Raw genomic sequence first — 20,364 nt, 5'->3', positions numbered from 1 at the left:
TAAGATGTATACATCTAGGTTACTTTATTAAGATCCTATTGCTAATCATTGATTTGGTAATGGGGCATACAGTGTTTGGAGACTTTAGGTTATTTTTGTTTTATGCTTGTGGCAAACTATAGAAAAAAACTGATAGAGATCCCAAATTAATCTCAATAATGGTGGATTGTCTTGACAATGTTTTCACACAATGCAAGAAAGGTTGAGGTTTTAAGATTAAACCACCTCATGACCTCATGAATATTAGGCCTATGTACATTCCAAACCACTGATGATCCATGGGGAAGCAAAACACTGAACACAGAGGCACGTGATCATCCCCTCCACGTTATCCTCCAGGTTACAGATTAGGGTTAAGGTTAGGGTTAGGGTTATGGGTAAGGGCTGTTGAAATGTCAAAAAATGAAGTCTGCAATGAACAGTATAGATTGATTCATGTACAGATGGCCACAATAGTACTGTATGTTACGTGGGTATGTGTGTGTGTGTGTGTGTGTGTGTGTGTGTGTGTGTGTGTGTGTGTGTGTGTGTGTGTGTGTGTGTGTGTGTGAGAGAGAGAGAGAGAGAGAGCGAGAGAGAGAGAGGGAGTGAGAGAGAGAGAGAGAAAATACATTTTATTACGTTAACAAACTAGGCCTACATCTTTTACCTACATTCATATGAGCGACAACTCGGATTGAATCCAGATTTTTTTGTTGCGTGAGTTGCGCCGCTGTGTCTCGTGTAATCTGATCCGCCTGTGTGGACAAGCATCAGCATCATCACTATCGCAATACAGCGAGCAAATATGAAACCGCACGGAGCATTTAGTTTTTTTGTTGTTGCACTTTTTTCTGAAACAATTTCAAGTGTAGGCTTATAGTCATCACCAAACGTGAAATAGCCCACCCTTATGTAATTTGAATTGTATTCTTAATTGGTGCAAACTACAACTCTGGCAAATTCTACTAATTAGGTGATCATTTGGAGTAAATAACGTCGGATGGTACAGGTACAGTAGGCTACGTTTATACTATCATTTTGTTTGTGTTTATGCCTTGAATTTAATCGAATTTATGTCAACATAAGTTTATATCTACATTACCTGTTCAACATGATTTTCAGTTTTAACTGTAACACTTTTAATGCAAAGCATCCATCTGGATCAATATTTCCATTAACCTCTGAGCGGGTAGTGGAGTGACTTTATTGTTTGACATATAATTCAAAACTGGATCTATGCCTTTTTGCACAACATTACGCTAAGTAATGCTGTCACTTTCTGATTGGTGATAGAGTTAGGTGGCCTAGACATATAAATACAATTAATGAAGTTATACCTCTCTGGGGACACACAGTGGGAGTTTGTGGGTTAAAAGATCTGGTTTCTTCAGCAAACTTGCATGAGACTGCGTACATGCACATTTTAAGGCCATACATTCAGTTGATTTGTCTTCCTGTAAATACCTAGAATCTGCCAATCTTAAAATGTCCAACACCTGTTTCCCGTGTGCACAGCCTTGATTTACATCCAGCCACCAGGGCTCACCATTGAGTACCTATTGAGAGAGTTATCATCAGAACACTATTTGCCAACTGCTAAATATGTTTAGAATCTTTCACGTTGATTGTGCGGTTGTTATCAGTTTGTGTTCGTGTGATTTGACCAAGATCAGAGGGATCCAGCCCTTCAGCGTTATGTATTCACGGTGTTCCCTTAGCATTGTGGGCTTTTTCTTTGAAATGTGAAACTTCACTTCACTTTTCATCATACGTGTCAGTTGGAGACAATCCCATTTCAATTCCGTAAACTCAAGAGAATAGCAATTCCAATTAAAGAACTGAAAATTAGTCATTAAAAATAAAATGTCACATCTCAGTTATTAAATTTGAATTTAATTTAATCACCTGATTGAACACAGTAAATGAGAGACCAGACAGAAGTAAAGTTTATTTCTCTCTCCCCACATAACTCGTCTGGAGACCCAAATGTCTGAACTAAGTTCAATCCTACCAAAAGGGAAATGTTTCTGAGAGCAAAGGCCTTTGTGTTCCAACACAGCTGCTTTCTCCTGAACCTATGAGTAACCTCAGAAAAACATCCCTTTACCGTGGGAATTGTCCTCCAAAAACATCAGATTCCTGTATGGAAAGCACTTACAAAACCTTTTGGCTCTCAGATTTTATTACAGGCGAAGTAAATGTGGACCATTAATCTCAACTGATTGATGTAGAATAGACTATTAAGGGTTTTTGTCATTCAAAATGAGTTTATTCAAACACACAACATTATCAGGTTAGATTGTTTCCCATGCCTCTGTTTTCTTTCTCCATTTTATTTGTTTATCTGTTGTTTTTCTTGAGCACGATGCCAACACACACACACACACACACACACACACACACACACACACCTAACAGAATCTCAATGATTCATTAGTTGCCCTGATAACATCATTTGAGAATTTGTCTCTGGAAATCCTCTCTCCTTATCAAGCAGCGATATGTCCAATCTCAGGGGGACAAATAGAACATTCCATATAGTCCAGCAGCATACAAGATGTTTCCTTTCTCTGTAACATCTGGCATTTACTGTCAATGGGATGTACTGTAGCACAGCAACACTTTGAGCACCACTCCAGTTGTCCAGGGTGTCTTAGTGGTAGTCAGATAATGTCACTCACCACTGCTTCAGAGGCTTATGCTGGCATGGGTCTGGATTGAGTATGTAATGATCATGACAATTATAAGGCAGATGTGGAACGCAAGTAGACATTATGTAGTGAATATATATATATATATATATATATATATAGGAAATGTAAGACAATTCCAGAATGTCAAAGAGATATAATACAGATATAATATACATATAATAAACTGTCACTTTGACTCTATACAATAGTTTAAGTTTTATGACCTATTTAATGCTGTGTCTGACGGAAGTTCTGAAATTCTTTTTGCAGTATCATTTCCCATTTCTAAATCGGAATTTCCTCTTTTTTTACTCTTTTTATCTGCAGCAGTATGACGTTCATGTGATTTCTTCCTGGCACTGTCTCAGCCCCACTGGAGTTTCATGGATATAGCAGAGTGCTGTATTATAGACCAGTGAGGGGAAGTACTTGAGGGGAGAGGATCAGACAGAAGACACTAACAACATGAGACAGTCATGCTCTGTCTGTTAAGTCGGGAGGATGCCTTATTGGGTGGTGATTGGAGCTGAACAAATCTGGTTTGGTCTTCATCTCTGTGGAGAAGCAGCCATCGTGTAGGGCTGGGACCTTCAAGTTGTAGTCGCTGCTGTGTGGAGCGCTCGGGTGGTAAGGGTGAGGTCACTGCTGCCAGGCTGCAGCTATGGACGTTGAGGAGAGGCATCCTCCCTCTTCCTCAGTGACCTTGTCACAGCCCCTCTCACCATGCTGAACGATGCCACTGTCATCTACATTGTCCTGGAGCTGCTGATCGCTGTGCTGTCCGTGCTTGGCAATGTGCTGGTCTGCTGGGCAGTCTGTCTCAACAGCAACCTGCAGAGCATCACTAACTTCTTTGTGGTGTCGCTGGCGGTGGCAGACATCGCTGTGGGTGTGCTAGCTATCCCCTTCTCCATCGTTATCAGCACAGGCTTCTGCTCCAACTTCTATGGCTGTCTCTTCATTGCCTGCTTCGTGCTGGTGCTCACCCAGAGCTCCATCTTCAGCCTGTTGGCTATAGCCATAGACCGCTACATCGCCATCAAGATGTCACTCAGGTGAGTTTAACATTGATGTATATATTTATTTTGCTAGGTATATTGTTTTAACCTTTCATGTTTGAAAAGGGAATCTGAGTGAGGTTTTATCAAAATAGAGGACCTTGTTATTTCTAGTGAACTGATTTTTGGATCAAATGTCTTCATGAGCTTTTGATTTCCCTGAAGGCTCCAGATATAGTCTCTCATGAGGCTATCTCACCCAGGACCAGTAAACTAGATTCTCCTTGGGCTAATAATTTAGACCCCCCCCCCCCCCCCCCCCCTCTACCACACACACACACACACACACACACACACACACACACACACACACACACACACACACACACACCACACACACACTCACTCACTCACTCACTCACTCACTCACTCACTCACTCACTCACTCACTCACTTACAATTGTACATTGCAAATCTAGTGTATCACGTACTCTTGAAAAATACATCAAGTCTGTCACATTTTCTCATTGCCTCTAAATAGTTTGTTTTGTTTTCCCCCCCAAGATGTGTCAAGGGTTTTGTGCATGTCTGTGTTTTTGCATCCCTGAGGTGGGGGTTGTTTTCTCAGAGTCAACCTTTGAACTTCAACATCTAGAGAATGCTAGAGAAATGCCAAATAACTCAGCTGCTCTCCCACACTGAACAACAGATGAACTCAAAATAGACCTTCCCTCTAACTACTAAAGTATCTCTTTTAGTTCTTATATGATGGTGTTACCCTGTGAGGAGTGTATCTGAATGACAGGGTCCATGTACTATATGTATTTCCCCCACAGGTACAACAGCTTGGTGACGGGCCATCGTGCCAAGGGGATCATTGCTGTCTGCTGGGTGCTGTCCATCATCATTGGCCTGACCCCTATGCTGGGCTGGAACAAATTCACTGAGCACCCCAACGACACCTGCCTGCCAGGACTGATGGAGTGCCAGTTTGAGGCGGTGGTGGTCATGGATTACATGGTCTACTTCAACTTCTTTGCCTGTGTGCTGGTGCCCCTGCTCCTCATGCTGGCCATCTACCTGCGCATCTTCATGGCGGCTCGGCACCAGCTGAAGCTCATCGAGCTGAAGGCTGTGCACGGAGAGAAGTCCCGCTCTACTCTGCAGAAGGAGATCCAGGCCGCCAAGTCGCTGGCCATCATTGTGGGCTTGTTTGCCATCTGCTGGCTGCCCTTGCACATCATCAACTGCTTCACCCTGTTCTGCCCTCAATGTGCCCGTCCGCCCATCTGGATCATCTACGTGGCCATCATCCTCTCCCATGGCAACTCGGTGGTCAACCCCTTCATATATGCCTACCGCATTCGGGAGTTCCGCCACACCTTCCGTAGGATCATCCGTCGCCACGTTCTGCGCCGTAGGGAGCTGTTTGAGAGCAGTGGCAGTGCCCGCAACTCCACCCACACTAGCATCTGTGAGTCATCTGTGAGAGTCAAGGCCAACGGCCTCAGCTTCGACCTCTTCACTGAGCACAGCAGCAGCAGCAGTAGCTGTGAGATCTCCTACCCCTGCTCTAGCCATATGACTCCTGCAGGGGGTGGTCAAGTGTCAGTATCCAGCCCCCCTCTGTCAATCACCATCCCCCACAGTCACAGGGTGGGCCCCTCTCTGCCACAGGCCATCCCCCTCAGACAAATACAGACACCGGCCACAGGCCATCCCCTACAGTATGGAGCCACGCACCAGTCCCCGGTGGGGCCAGAGATGGTCGGGGTAAAGGACAGGCAGGATCTATCCTCTAACAAAGTAAAATCACTGTTCTATAAACATAAAAGCTGCTTCACTGAGCTCACTGAGGTTTCCTGATAGATATGAAGGGGCATCAGCCTGAAAGGATCCTTATCACGTTGCCCTTGGAGTGAGCTCTTTACCTGCTTGTAGGCACTCTAAAACTCTATACCACCAGGAATTCCAAGAGTGTTCTCTGCATTCAAGGCGAGCAAAGGATCTACACAAAGGCAGGGATACGATATCTATTACCACAATATGGAAGAGGTTGCTTTAGTTCGTGGCATGAACAATTTTTGCAGGATCAAACAGGATCAGTTATTTATGGCAGAAATGTTAATGTGACTAGTTGTTTATTGTGGGCCCATAATGGATTATACACGCTTGTGTACCATACTGTTACCCCCTATAGATCTTACCGATGGACATGTAATATGTTTATCTCATTAGACTCTCAGGTTACCTTTGATCTCTTACAAATGCCTGAATGCTGAAAAAATTGTCAGCTGAGCATTTTTCAATTATGGTGTGTTACTAAAGTTTTTTCTACCACTTCACTTTCTCTACTTTTACTCTACTTCAGTTTGTTTAAATGTCAGCAAAACAAAAAAACTGCTGATCAATGAGATGAACTATTTCACAGACAATGATAGTAGTAGGTGACAGTACATTGTTTTCCCACTGTATAGTCTCACTCAGCCACGGCCTCTGTGTTCTCACGTTGTAGATGCAAATCAGGAAGCAATACAGTACCTGAATCAAAATAAATCTTTGTTTTCTAAGTGTCATCTCTAATTTTGTCATCTATTTGTGTTTCTATGTTGCACTGTTTAGGAAATACAATTACAGTACAACCTACCCAACGACAGTAATTAATCAATGATTGGCTCTCCTCCAAGCAGAGAGGAGTTTTGGACAAAGAGAAGCTGGGTGGGTCACTCTGGGGGGGACGGCAGTAGGAGCATCTCTGGGATTTATGTCTCCTTTCACAAGCTGTGAGGTCCTCTTATTTCCCAGCTTTTATCCCAATCCCTTGATGATTTCAGGTTACAGGGCACAGGGCATACTCTGTTTTTAATGTTTTCTCCCAGGAGCATTGAGCACTTTTTAAAGATGCTACAGAGACCTCCCAGCTCTAGATCACTGCTGTTCTCTGCATGATAAAGTCTTTCTGTCATTACTAAGCTGGCGTTCAATAACTCACCCTTTTTAACAGTTACCAATATAACTTTCACACACAGTAGTTGACAGTAACCATGCACATTCTCTGTCTTCATAGTCATAGTTTATTTATATCCCAGTGTTCATGGCTTAATCTCATCAGCCCTGCTTGGTATAGCATGTCAGTAGGCCATGCAATGAATGGACTACAGTGCTTCTATTAAAATGTATCAACTAGTCGTTAAAATGTAGATTTAAAAATAGTTCCCTATACCCTACAGTATGTCCAATTGCTCTCGTACTGCAAGTCATTTTTGATTTAAAGCTTATAAGAAAGGACAGGCTTGTCATTATTCACTCTTTGGAAAAGCAGCATTGCTCTACAGGTCTTGTTGGGTCTTGTGATTAATCTCAGCCAGTGGTCGGACAACAATAAAACCTCTACATCATCCCCCACAGTAGCTTAGTTAGAACTCAGTGTTCAACAAGTAGCAGTAAAAGCCAGAGGACCTGTCTGTCTGTGTATAGACTCCATGGATACTAACAAGGACAGTCCCTTCTCTTCACATAAAAGGGTCCTTCCCCCCTTCTTTTGAAAGGAGACAGAAGGGGTGTCACCCAGGGCCAGGGGGAATGTGCTTAGAGATGTGTGTATGAGATCAACATTTTTGCTGTCTCTGCAATACTTCAAAACTGTTTACAGGTTTGGATTTTAAAATTCCCTATGGATAGCAGCAGACGCTGTCAGCTGTTTGTTCAGAGCAACTGTAGAAGCCGTTCACAATGGCCTTTACCTCAGTGCTGAGACTCTATCACTAAGTATGACTGTAGTCAACAACATTGATTTAACACCCCCTATTGTGGCCCTGTGTGCTTAGCCCAAACTCATTATTCCATTGGCTCAATGAAAGGAGAGAGCACTTCAGCTACTTGTAGTGACATTACTTGAGGTGGCTACAGTAGAGGGCTTCTCTGAAGCGTTTTACATGCTGTAGAGAGTGGGTGAAATGTTTGTCACAGTGCAGTTTGGGGGTAAGTGAAAAATACTGTCATCTGCATGATTTGATTGGAGGCCAAGAGTTTTACCTAATAAATTGTAATGAGAAGTATGCCATGCCAATGTATGTCATTATGACATATAAGTGCAGTAGAGAGATACTGTATAATCAGATTGTTTTCAAATGACATTTACATTTATTTTTAAATGAAATCATTGTAGGTTGATCTAGATGTTGTTGTTCTCTGAATGTCATAAGACATGAAAACAGTTAAGCTTGTTTTTTTGCATTGACAGACCGCAGAATTGAGTTGTTTAATTTGGAATGCAGGATGATGAACTTCATCCATAGTTTGAAAGAAAGGTGTGATCTGGAACCTCAAGGTACTCTTTCCTCTCTCAAATCCACAGTTAAACATCAGAGCCTCTACATTGTGAACTACATTGTGAACAAGCCCTGCAAAAATGTTGTAATGTTGTGCTCTCCAGACTGTGTGGACCTGATGGACAGGTCAGGGGAGATGATGAATCTATATGAGAAGGAGCAGAGCTTGGAGCAAGCCAGTAGCCTGATGAAGGAGAGGCAGTGTTACATCCTCATACGAGTCTGCAGTGAGTTGAATTATGATGGTGGCACTAGCATTACAGTACCTGATGTTGGAAGCAACATTTCATGTCAAAAGAAGGGGTGTTCACATTGCCTAGATGAGTACTCTGTTGCAGTTAACATGCAGTAAATGGGATTACCAAATGTATCTTCCTACTGTACAGTATATGATAGTCACATGTTATCTTTAATTCACCTTATTTCCTCCAGGAGGTGATGGGTCAGAAGGACAGAAGTATGTACCACTCTTAAATGACCTGGGTAAGAGCCATCCGGAGTTAGCAGGTAATGGCAAAAAATACTGTACATTCATCCACAGCACCCAGGACCTACACCTGCATCTAAAGAATCTTATGAAAGCCAAATACACACATGTTGTATTTATTTATCTATATATTTATTTGAAATTGTATCGAAAGGATGACATTCCTTGAGATGCATTATCTCGTTTCCGATGGGGTGTTGTATGAAATTACAGCATTTCCAAATTAGCAGGTGAAAAGAGAACAAAACAATAGGTGAAAAAAAGAAAAGAAAAGAACACTGGCAATACTGAATGTGAACTACATTGGAAATGGACAGTGCTTCTTGAAACCACAATATACTGTATAACCAAGTTCAGTGCCTCTAAGCATGGTCTGAATTGGTTCTCTGTGGCCTCCTAATGGTCAAAAGTGGAGCTGTGCATGTAATATGACTCTTATGGCTTGTCATGCATGCACTAACCTTGAGCAAACCCACATAGATCTGTAAGGCACAATCTTTTAAGCATTACAGTGCCAGTGAAATTATTATGTTTTACACTCAATGCTTTTGTTTGCATACCACTAATTACCCCCAAAAGATTTTAGACCTATTAACTATTAACTAATTATTTAATATATTCAGATGAAGTTACCCACTCATCAAGTTAACCACTCGTCAATAACATATTGATTTCATGTTGTGTACCCATATACAGTATACTGTATTGTATTCATTTTGTCCCATCTACCTCAGAGGTCCTGAAGAAGATGTCAAACCCTAATAAGGAGCGGGACAGAAGAGGTGGGCCCTCAAGGAAAGGCTGGCCACAGAGGGATAGCTCCGTGAACCAAGTCCGGGGCAAGACCATAGCTGGAAACAAGAAGAGCCACCCTGTCAAACAGTGACTACAGTACATCATAACTTTGAGACTGATGGGTAAACAGGCTGGTGAAGGATATGGCTGAAGAACTGATAACTATATTTGTATTGTCCAGTCCTACACAGAAATGGATATACTGTATGAATTACCCTGTTGTCTTACAGCAGAAAAAAATGTATTAAATCACTGTGTAATATGACCAAGTGACATGTATTGTCATGTGGATGTCTACCTATACTAATAGACCTAAAGGCCTAAGACTTTGGGTACAACATACCATTCTCTCCTTGCATGGTATCTGACTCTGCAAACCTATAGGCCTAAATAGCAATTAATAAAGTTTCAATAGCTGAACAAGTCAATGGTATAGTTGTCAATAATCTTTGTTAGATTTGTAGTCAACTGGGTTAGGGTAGAGTGTAAAGTATGAGTGCAGCTTGACACGACGGTGCGAAACGAAAATAAATCGTACTGATTGCATAATCGCTGAAGTGGGTTAAAAAGTGAATAATGTTCTCTTTAACCAATAGCTGTCGACGAGGTGGGCTATCAGTTCAGTTCAGCGAAAGCACTAGTAGGAATAGACAGTTCAACTTGTAGCCTTGAGTTCACAATGTCGGCGTCTGAGTTTGAATCGTTGGAGAAGACTTTGGAAACGCACATTCCAAAGGAAGAGCTGAAAGAAGTTAAACGAATTTTATTCGGAAAGGAAATCAAGTGAGTTATGCGATGATGATTTTGCATGCTGCCTCCTCTGTCTTGATCACGTCTCAGTCTGCAAAAATCATTACACAAGAAAGAGAAACTAAGTCTTACTATACATGTAACATGCCTTAATTTCCCCTCGGGGATCAATAAAGTAGATCCACGACACTTCCACACAGCAACTATTAATTGAAATGTGTAAGAAAATGCTCATCTAGTATCCCTGACAGTCACCTTTTTTTCAATTTTTCACCCTGATTTTCTTTCACGAGTAAATTATTTACATTATGGACTTTGACCAATCACATCTTTAACGCAGCCTACTTGCCTCAAATTGTATTTGCACAGCCCTTAACCAGAACGAGTGCCAAATGGACACAATACTATTTTGATGTTATGCAATTTGTGTTTATAATAATATATAGACCACATACAGAAGCCTAGCAACCTCCTTTGTTAAAGGTGCAATCTGTAATATTGTCTGCTGCTCATTGGTAATTTTACTGATACCCACAGATTTTTTCAGACTTTAAAACATAAATGTGTACGTTATTTCAGGGTAACTGTAAATCAAGACAGGAGGATTCAACTAGATCCAACAACATTTTATTTTAGGCTTAAAATAAATGGACCTTGTAACCTTCTACACTTTGATGAGTTGATTTCCCACCTGTAATCACCCTTTTTGATTAACTATGTCCAGCATAATTGACTTTCTCTTGCAGGAAGCTAGATCTCCCAGCATGTGCAGTAGAGGCTTCTTCAGAGAGGAAGTTCGAGCTGCAGGGGTACATGTTTGAGGCGTCCCAGGAACAGCTCAGGCCTCCCAGGACCGTCCGGGTTGGCCTCATTCAGAACCGCATCGTTCTACCCACTGATGCCCCTGTACTGGATCAGGTCAGGCAGGACTGACTACATCTGAATCTCCCTTTTACAACCACTGATTGTTCATTCACTTAAAGTACCCCTAGTTAAATTCCACTCATTATTAAAGTGTGTGTGTTTACCGCTGCTGATTCAAGCCCTCACTATGAGTTGTGATAAAGAATGGGGCTCAGTGTTTATCCCTCTGCACAGATCACAGCCCTCCACAAGCGGATTGGTGAGATGGTGCATGTAGCGGCCATGTGTGGTGTCAACATTGTCTGCTTTCAGGAGGCCTGGAGTGAGTGCAATTAAAAGTCTCTCTAATTAAAGATGCTTACAGTAAACAGTGCTTTATACCTTGGTGGCACTCTGCCACTGGGGTGTCAGAGCTAACAGTACAGTATGTGTTGCACTTTGCAATGCTTTCTCACATATTTTCCTTCTGCAATTTGTTATAGAGAGTGGGATGTTACACAATATAATATAAATTATGTTTGTTCTCTTTTACTGTGGACATAAGTAATATGAATGGGCCAATTTGGTTAATTTACCTGTAAGTGGTGTCTCTTATCATTTGTTTTGGCTCCTAAATGGCATTCTGCTGTGTTGTGATGAAAGAGGATCCCATGCTCAAGTCCATCCCTCTGACCCTGCTGAATGTCCCAATGCAGAAGCACACACTTTCACTCCACAGGGGAGGTGCACTCACCACCTGCCCAACTATTTATGATAGGGATAGGTTTGCATCAAACTGCTTATCATGGTGTAACGGAAGATCATGTTTGAAATACAGTATGTAGTGCATGCATGGTATGAATATTTTCTGATTGATATGCTGAATATGTGTAAGTGCAATACAGTGTCTGTTCCACCTTCTTCATGTTTGAGAGCTTAGCCTGCTTTGTTACCCACAGCTATGCCCTTTGCTTTCTGTACACGGGAGAAGGAACCGTGGACAGAGTTTGCTGAGTCGGCAGAAGAAGGATACACCACACGCTTCTGTCAAGAGGTGAGAAGTCAGGGGTCAGCACAGCATGGGAATCTACCATGTGTGTCCAAGGCGATACTAGTAGGGATAAATATAATTGTCAAATATACAAATAATAATATTAATGTCAGATTATAGTATGACATGTATGCACAATAACTAGGATACTATTCATTATTAATACCAAATTGTTTTATTTGACAAGAAGACTAGATTGAACTGGTGGTGATAAGTGATGTCTTCATAGATCAGAGTTTGATTCTGCTTGAGAGTACCCACACTCACACACTCTTGTTTTATTATCAGCTAGCAAAGAAATACAACATGGTAGTTGTGTCGCCCATCTTGGAGCGAGACGAGCTGCACAGCACTCTTTGGAACACGGCAGTAGTGGTCTCCAACTCAGGCATTGTGCTGGGCAAAACCAGGAAGAATCACATTCCCCGGGTGGGAGACTTCAATGAGGTGAGTTTCGGATAATTTTCAGTGTGACAGCTCACTTCGGGTTCACAAACTGCTCAATAGCCCAAATCATTTTCTTTTATGGAAAACAATACAGTACTGGACAAATTAAGATGTTGAAAATGCTTTACATGTTCACTTCATACATGAGCAATAGTGATATAGTACTGTAGTCCCAGCAAAAGCGAGATGTGTGAGCCATGTTCTTCCTCCTTGTCTCTATGCTGGTGATGCCTCCCATTTGTGCCTATCGTTGTCCACAAGTTACCTTGGACATTGTCTCCTTTTTTCACAGAATATGGTCAGCTTCAAAGAATTGCGTTAAATCCCACTGGCAGTATTTTAATCACAGGTTTACAATACAATACTGCTGAATAGGAAGGGACCTGGGGGACCTTTATTTTGAAAGAAAGTTAATATATGTGATTTTCGTCCCATTCGTCTTTTCATCCCATGTCTGAAAGGTTATGTAACTGTTTGTGTCTTGAGGAGATCAGAGTGTACACATAAAATTAATAGTGTCTCATCTGTTGATCTCCCAATAACTACATGTCTCTGGCACTCCTTTCGATAACAAAGCTGAATTAAGAGCTAGGTCTCTTGTGACATAAATAAATTAGTGTTAATGAGTGGGGATGCAATTTGGAGCTATGGGAAAAGTCCCTATTAGAATCCCTTCTCTGCCAGATATATTCTATATTTACTTCGGCCTTGCTATACTGCACATGAACACAACAAAGGTTCCCTGTCCCGCTCCTGACCCTGTCTCTTTTATCTCTGTGTGCTACAGTGTCATATGCATGTCCACACTGTGTAAAGACTGCATCCTCTCAAAGTGAGGAACATAGCCAGTGTAATTATGGCTTTCAACACTGTTCCGGTCTATGTATTCTCTGTATGCTGGGGTCTAAATCATACTATATTACTCTCACACTACTAGATGAAAACAATGGGCTGTTGTTGCATATTTCAATGCATTCTCCATATCCTCGGCTAAACTGTCAGTGGATTATACATGTTCATGCCGATGATGGGACATTGTGCTCCACTCATTGTGCTCCACTGATGCCTATCAGTATTTTTTTTCAGCATTAATTTGTTTTGTTTTTTTTATATATAAATACTGGCTTACACGGCTTTGGTTTGACATGTTACTTTTTCATCCTTATTAAGTCGACATATTACATGGAGGGCAACACCGGCCACAGAGTGTTTCAGACCCAGTTTGGAAAGATTGCTGTGAACATCTGCTATGGGCGCCATCACCCTCTCAACTGGTTCATGTACAGTATGAATGGAGCAGAGATCATCTTCAACCCCTCTGCTACTGTTGGAGCACTCAGGTGAGCTGGCCAATGTACACTTCAGAAGTGTATTCTACTTAAAAAGTTAAAGTGGAATGAGGCACTTAACGTTAAGTTGTTCATGCTTTACAGTGAGCCCATGTGGTCTATCGAGGCTAGGAATGCAGCTATTGCAAACCACTGTTTCACCTGCGGAATCAACCGTGTTGGGACAGTAAGTACAATCACACAAAGCAAAAATGTGCCTGATTGTAAATTTGGGTTCAGAGAGTATACTGATCCTATTACTCCATAGATAAAAAACTGTAGTATGATGGGTATGGTATCCTCTTACCTATGTACAGCCCCACAAGCCACTACTGGCTTCTTTATGTAGAACCCATCATGCTGTAATGTTCTCTGATGATGATATTTTGCACCTGCATCTCTCTTCTTGTTTTATGTAGGAGCACTTCAAGAACGAGTTCACCTCTGGTGATGGAAAAAAAGGTTTGTTTGTATTGGAACACTAGTGTATAATGTATAGATAGTATCATGCATTTATAATGTTGGATTATATTTGGGGGGCACTGTTATCAACTACCATCATAACAATCTGACATACGTCGCATCAATGATTTCGATGCTTTTATGGATAGCTGCATGTCAAAAAAGGAAAGGCTTCAGAAGACTGTCTGTCTGTCTGTCTGTCTGTCTGTCTGTCAGTCAGTCAGTCAGTCAGTCAGTCAGTCAGTCAGTCAGTCAGTCAGTCAGTCAGTCAGTCAGTCAGTTAGTTACCATCTGAGTTCAGAAGAAAAGGCATGTCAACAAGTGTCATGTTGCTGATGGCAGCCGCAGAGCACAGCACAGTATTACCCATAGAGCTCATTACCCATGTATGAGGTTGCAAGATGAACATGTAGTTCTTTTCTCTAGTTTTACATGTCCATGAAATCTGACCCGGTAGATACACTAGGCCACATATGTCACCCAGGTGGTATTCCTCTGAGTTGTATTATGCACAAGATTGGGAGATACAGGTACCGGACAAGCCTAGGTGTAATAGTGACAAGTATGTGCACAGCAACCAATATTGTTTAGTCAGACAGAGGAAGCTGATTGTTTAGTGACCATGTTTGCCTCCCTTAGCTCATCAAGACTTTGGCCACTTCTATGGTTCAAGCTACGTGGCGGCCCCAGATGGCAGCCGCTCACCTGGCCTCTCCAGAACCAACGACGGTCTCCTGGTGACCGAACTGGACCTCAACCTGACCAGACAAATCAGTGACAAGTGGAGTTTTAAGGTGAGCTACTTTAACATATTTGATAAAGAATGACACATACCAGATGCCTCCTTCTTTGCACTAGCTACTGCATTTCATTCAATAATGCCTTTGGCAGTAATATAGGTTTCTTGTCATGTTCTATTGTGAAACGCATGGCTCCACCTAGATTTGATTTTATCTGTCCTTTCTTCTTGTTACCATCAATATTGCATTTGCATATGAAGTTTGCACTACAATACTATGTATGTTGTAACTGTACCCACAGATGACTGGGAGATATGACGAGTATGCAGAGGAGCTGACACGGGCGGTCAAGCATGACTTCATGCCCAACATTGTGAAAGAGTAGAGGATACATGTGATCTACAGTATAGGGAGCATCTCAACCTCAAAATTTGCTCAAATGCAAAAATGTCTTCAACAAGTCACTCAATAAGTTGAATTGAGTCTATCGAGTGCAAGGATGATCCAAAATCACATGAACCATTATCTTTGCATTAAGATGGACTCAATTCAACTTATTGAGTGACTTGTTGACAACAATTTTTGCATTTGAGCAAATTTTAAGAGTGTCATAGCAAAGGGGGTGAATACTTATTGACGCAAGACATTTCAGCCTTTAATTTTTTATTAATTTGTAAACATTTCTTAAACATAATTTTCTTTGATATTATACGGTATTTTGTGAGAGAAAAAAAATCTAATAAAACTATTTTAAAGTCAGGTTGTAACAGGTTGTGGAAAAACTCCAGGGGGGTGAAGACTTACTGAAGGCACTGTACAGTATCTATTTGCTAAATGTTTGGTCAGGTGACATTTTATAATAAATTATAATAATCACAATTGATCTTCAAGAATATGATTAGCGTGGCTACTGTCCTTTCACTATCATAAAGGGTTTTATTTCATAAGAGAAATCATTTTATTGGAAAGAAAATGCATTTTCAAAGATTGTGGATAAAGCATTTTGGAATTAAATTCTTCAAAATAAACATAATAAGAGCATTCAGAGGATCTGAATGGACCAATCCACTTAACTAAGAACAGACCCTAGACAATGTATTCATATTCCTTTATTGATTACAATTTCATAAAAATAAAGTTTGCCGTTTTAAACATTCCATTTGTTTATAACAAAAATACACAACCAGGAATAATCATTGCCTTCCCATTTAGATAGGATTGTCTCCCAATCATGATAAAATTTAAATTTAAATAATACATAATTATGGCTGGTACAAAAACCATAGTGCAATAACTTCATCCATGATACCAAAATGTAAACAAAAAAGAAAAGAAGTTGAGTGACACTGAAAGGTGTCATTTTTCTTAGTCTCCTGTTTTCAACAGAAAACATCTGATGATTCCTGTGAACTTATCTTAAAACAAAACCTGCAAGGCATTTATCTACACTACTCAGAGTTCAGTTCACACTGCTTAGGCATGTAGTGCAGCACAGAAACATCTTTAGGAAATAAACATGGACTCTGCCTTCTAAATGAGCACACCCATAATGTGAATGACAGACAAGAACTGTAATCATCATTGCACACAGCATGAGTCTATCCAAAGCAGCAGACTGAGGTCGATCATAATGTCCTGATCGCTGACATGTAGGTTTGCCAGGCAGATTTGGTTTCCATAAACAGGCAAAGGAGTATTGCATTAAGAGAATTCGCTTGCGACATGGGGTTGTTATTGTCATACAACATCATCAGACTTCATGGACATTAATTACCTGAGTCTTTTCAGAAGAATTCTCCCTCTATTCCCTGTTAGTAACATAATATTTCACATTTTATTTAGACTATCTAAATAATATGCGAAATAAAAACAAATTGAATCAAAGTAACTATTTAGAAAATAAGATAGGGCTAGTCTGAGGATGGAAAGAAGCTATACCCCTAAGACTTGCACTTAACATGCCTGATAAAACCATTAAGAATGCATTAGGTTGCCGTCAGCCCTTGTATTGTATGTGCACACTTTTTGTCCCCCACTCCTAGGCTAGAAACCACTTGGCTATCAATAAACAGCATTTCAACCACTCAGGATTATGAATAGGGTTTCAAAGTCCTGCACTGCTCACCATTTCAGATGTTAATTACTAGAATCAACTAACTGAATTAAAACTGAACAAAAGAGAGCATAATAAAATGCATTTTGTCTGGACTCTATGCTCGTCTCTCTACCAAGGTAAAAAAAAATTAAAAAAATACTGTTTCCACCTGTTACTCCTTTACACACTGAATGCCTTGGGCTTACATGAGGGGAAACGGGGATGGTGACTTTGGAGTGGCGCTGTGTGTTTTGTGAGCAGTCAGCCATGTTAGCACTGGAGAGGACAGCCCAGGGTGATCTACAATGCTTGGCTAAAGCTGGAGCCAGTGATCCCAGTTCGGGGACCTGCAGACCCACTGGTGTCATCACAGTGAGGGTGGGGCGTGATGATGTAGAGACCATCTGCATCGTCATTGTCCCCGAGCCATCAGCTCTCCTTGAAGATGAACAGAATATCCTCATCTGTCCCGTAGCTCATTCGAGCTTCTTCAAAGTTATTTATGCTGGTGCAACACACGCCTGAAAAACACACAAAGGCTTTTTGTCAATGTGATTTTTTTTTCAATGTTACTCAATCTCAGAGTTGGCTGCCAAGAGAAGTTGCCCTTTAACCTTTTGGTTACATGTACAAGCAACACAGTATTGAGGGCACACTGGGTGATGGTACAGGGTTAGGCTGTGGGTGTAAGAAACATTTCAGTCTTGAATTTGAATGCCCAAGAATACAATGACTCTGGACTTGAGCCACAATAATACTTAATGAATGGTGCTTTGTCAGTGCCTGTGTATGTTTTGGACATTGTATTTGTTATTTGGGGGTAATATAGTATTGTACATATTATGATTGGTACTATTATTATTACTAATCATCATTGTGAAGCACTTGAAGATACAGCACGATGTAGTTTATATATAGGAGTGACTTTTGTTATCCCAAATGCTGAGTTTGCGTTTGATTGTGTGACATTATGAATTAAAACTCCAAACAGGGAATCCAGTGAGTGCAGGTTTTTTTCCCTTGTTTCAAATGTTTGGGACATGTCAAGCTATTTTGAGGGAAGACTCACGGTCAGAATATGCAGGATTGTTGTAGAAGATACAGCCTGTGCTTCGGTTGAAGCCGCACACAACCACAAAGTGACCCTGGTATTCTGGCTTTCTGCAGAAGCACTTCTGTCCCACAGGAAGGAAACAACAGTACTTGACAGGCGAAGCACAGAGTTCACACATGAGGACCACAGCATTGACCAGCACAATGGCCACATGGCCCTGGTCAAGATGGGCCTGGATTTCCTGATTTGTCACAGAGCTACAGGAAACATCCACAAAGGGAGATAGTTTGAGTTGATTAGTTTAAGCTGATAAAACAATAACTACTACACCTAGACAAGCTGATTATGGTGAAACAATTCATTATTAATGCATGTTTATTTCAATTTGATTTAAAAAGTTAACAAACCAACCATTTTTTCACCACCACGCCTTTGCTCTCCGCCTTCAGGAAGAGTTCGTTCACTCTGTCTTCTTCGGTATCAAAATGCTTTTTGTAGAAAGACTGGACCAAAAAATGTTTAAAGTCAAACACTTTTAAGTTTCTCAGGTTCATTCTAATTGGTGTCAATCAATCAAATTTAATTTGTACAGCTCAGTTTTACAAAGCAGTGACCCAAACCTAAGACCCCATCAACGTTAGACAATTAAGGCATATTTTAAGTAACAATTGCATGACATACTAAACTACATGTCAACTTCTTGCTCTTCATCTGCACCGTACCTGATTCTTGAAGCCCTTGTCAACACCCAATGTCTGAGTGCAGAAACGGTGTCTGACCCCCAGCTGGTACATGAGGTAGGCCAGGTCAATAGTCCACACACTCTCTGTCAGCTTAAGCTCCCAGCAAGCACCCTGAAACTCCTCATCACTCACAGGGTGGAGGTACCTGCCAAATTTGGACAGTATGACACTTGTGTTAAGTTGGGTCCTCAGCTGTATCATTTTCCAAGATCCAGGCTCAGTAAGATTATGGTGAAATCTCTACCAGTTAGATGTGTTCTTACTTTAAAACCATTCTCGAGCAGGCTAATCCACAGTCCCAGTGATACAACTGCCTAATGACAGGTACATTCAGCAGGACGACATCATCTGAAAAGAAAATACATGGTTGATAGAGCGAGAAAGAAAGGATCTAGTCTTGGTATCGCTTTTATCTAACTTATAGCCCTGTGATAACAAATGTCTTGCACAACAGCCTAGATGGCTATGGTGGCACTAGTAGCCATCTAGTATGCAATCTGATCACAATTTAACTTGTTAGTTAGCTAATCATAGCTACCTAGCCTGCAAAACAAAGACAGCTAGCAATACAACTAGCCAAGTAAGTAGTAGTAGTAGTAGCTCTGGTCTGAGCCTATACAAACGCCTCGTCACACTGACAGAACGTCGTTGGCCTCTTGTCTAAGGGCCAGTTCTTTAGTGACCATCTTCAATGTATATGTTCGTCACTTACCAAAGTACTGATGTTGAGAGTGTCGACATCCTGTCCTTCCTATGTGCAAGGGTCTCATTTCTCCAAAACACGAAATAAATGATAATCGATTACTTTGTTGACAGTCACCAGTTTTTTAGTCCAGTGCGCCACAGACCACGTGAATCGTGACATCTCAACTCTAAAACAACTGGAGACGGTAAACAGTGCTCGGATTCTCTTCTCTCTCTTTATTTCGTATTTTGGAGAAATGAGACCCTTGCACATACGAAAAAAAAATGTCAGCAACATCAGTACTTTGGTGAGTAACGCACGTATTGGAGACAGTCACTAAAGAATTGATCGTTAGACAAGAGACCAACGACGTGTTGTATTGAGTCCAGGGCGGCTCAGCTTTAGCATGCCATACTACGCCCTGGACCAGAACTAGTAGGTCCCTAGCCTCGGCTACTGCTCTGACTGTGCGCATAATAATGAAGCTAAAATTCCTGTACTGTTAGCATTATAATGTGAAGACTATTTTGGACAGACACTTACCTGTCATTCTCTGTGGTGTTCTTATTAACTGCTAGAGGTTAAATCCAAGCTAGTCAGACTTGTTTACTGCCTCATGAAGAGTGACGACTAATGTAGCCAGAACTGGCTAGCAACCCAATTGGCTTTACCTAGCTAACACTTATTATTATTTAGCTACTCCAGTTTGTTTGGTCAACTTGATGATCGATTCTTTAGTAAAGCTGCCTTGCTGGATAACAGCAGGACGACTCGATTTTGGAAGAATAAGTTATTGAGCAATGTTTTCCAGGTTGCTCGGCGACTAGTTGCACAGCTCTGTAAAAGCTTCTGGCTAGCTAATAGCTAAACACTCAGCCAC

The 20,364-nt window shown here is 41.2% G+C and overlaps 4 protein-coding genes across 4 annotated transcripts; 3 read left to right on the top strand and 1 right to left on the bottom strand.

Moving 5' to 3' along the window:
• The first annotated feature begins 954 nt into the window (after positions 1-954).
• Positions 955-6,244, top strand: adora2aa (adenosine A2a receptor a). The gene is made up of 3 exons (XM_083674115.1): positions 955-991; positions 3,003-3,730; positions 4,510-6,244. Exons 2-3 carry the CDS (start codon positions 3,399-3,401, stop codon positions 5,537-5,539), a joined length of 1,362 nt encoding a protein of 453 aa, XP_083530241.1. The 5' UTR covers positions 955-991; positions 3,003-3,398; the 3' UTR covers positions 5,540-6,244.
• A 1,707-nt stretch (positions 6,245-7,951) lies between these two features.
• c8h22orf15 (chromosome 8 C22orf15 homolog) lies at positions 7,952-9,439 on the top strand (the record flags this gene model as incomplete). Its single annotated transcript, XM_083673280.1, has 4 exons — positions 7,952-8,003; positions 8,109-8,231; positions 8,437-8,511; positions 9,226-9,439. 4 exons carry the CDS (start codon positions 7,952-7,954, stop codon positions 9,375-9,377), a joined length of 402 nt encoding a protein of 133 aa, XP_083529406.1. The 3' UTR covers positions 9,378-9,439.
• Positions 9,440-9,965: 526 nt separating this feature from the next.
• Positions 9,966-15,346, top strand: upb1 (ureidopropionase, beta; the record flags this gene model as incomplete). The annotated part of the gene is made up of 10 exons (XM_083673204.1): positions 9,966-10,069; positions 10,783-10,954; positions 11,135-11,222; positions 11,839-11,933; positions 12,219-12,377; positions 13,548-13,717; positions 13,811-13,892; positions 14,125-14,167; positions 14,807-14,961; positions 15,209-15,346. The coding sequence occupies 10 exons, from the start codon at positions 9,966-9,968 to the stop codon at positions 15,290-15,292; spliced, it is 1,152 nt and encodes a 383-aa protein (XP_083529330.1). The 3' UTR covers positions 15,293-15,346.
• On the bottom strand, positions 15,313-20,319 carry gucd1 (guanylyl cyclase domain containing 1). The gene is made up of 6 exons (XM_083673205.1): positions 20,028-20,319; positions 19,063-19,147; positions 18,779-18,944; positions 18,468-18,559; positions 18,072-18,313; positions 15,313-17,523 (listed from the first exon to the last, which is right to left on the bottom strand). The coding sequence occupies exons 1-6, from the start codon at positions 20,032-20,034 to the stop codon at positions 17,432-17,434; spliced, it is 684 nt and encodes a 227-aa protein (XP_083529331.1). The 5' UTR covers positions 20,035-20,319; the 3' UTR covers positions 15,313-17,431.
• Positions 20,320-20,364: the final 45 nt, after the last annotated feature.

Source organism: Argentina silus (genome assembly GCF_951799395.1).
Source record: "Argentina silus genome assembly, chromosome: 7".
Taxonomy (NCBI): domain Eukaryota; kingdom Metazoa; phylum Chordata; class Actinopteri; order Argentiniformes; family Argentinidae; genus Argentina; species Argentina silus.
The sequence above is the reverse complement of the archived record's forward strand: the minus strand, read 5'-3'. Positions and strand labels throughout refer to the sequence as shown.

Coding starts and splice junctions, on each gene's coding strand:
- adora2aa (XM_083674115.1), top strand. CDS start 3,399: ATGCTGAACGATGCCACTGTCATCTACATTGTCCTGGAGCTGCTGATC. Junction 3,731..4,509: donor GCCATCAAGATGTCACTCAG/GTGAGTTTAACA, acceptor TTTCCCCCACAG/GTACAACAGCTTGGTGACGG.
- gucd1 (XM_083673205.1), bottom strand. Junction 18,945..19,062: donor TGCTCGAGAATGGTTTTAAA/GTAAGAACACAT, acceptor CAAATTTGGCAG/GTACCTCCACCCTGTGAGTG. Junction 18,560..18,778: donor ACAAGGGCTTCAAGAATCAG/GTACGGTGCAGA, acceptor TTTTTGGTCCAG/TCTTTCTACAAAAAGCATTT.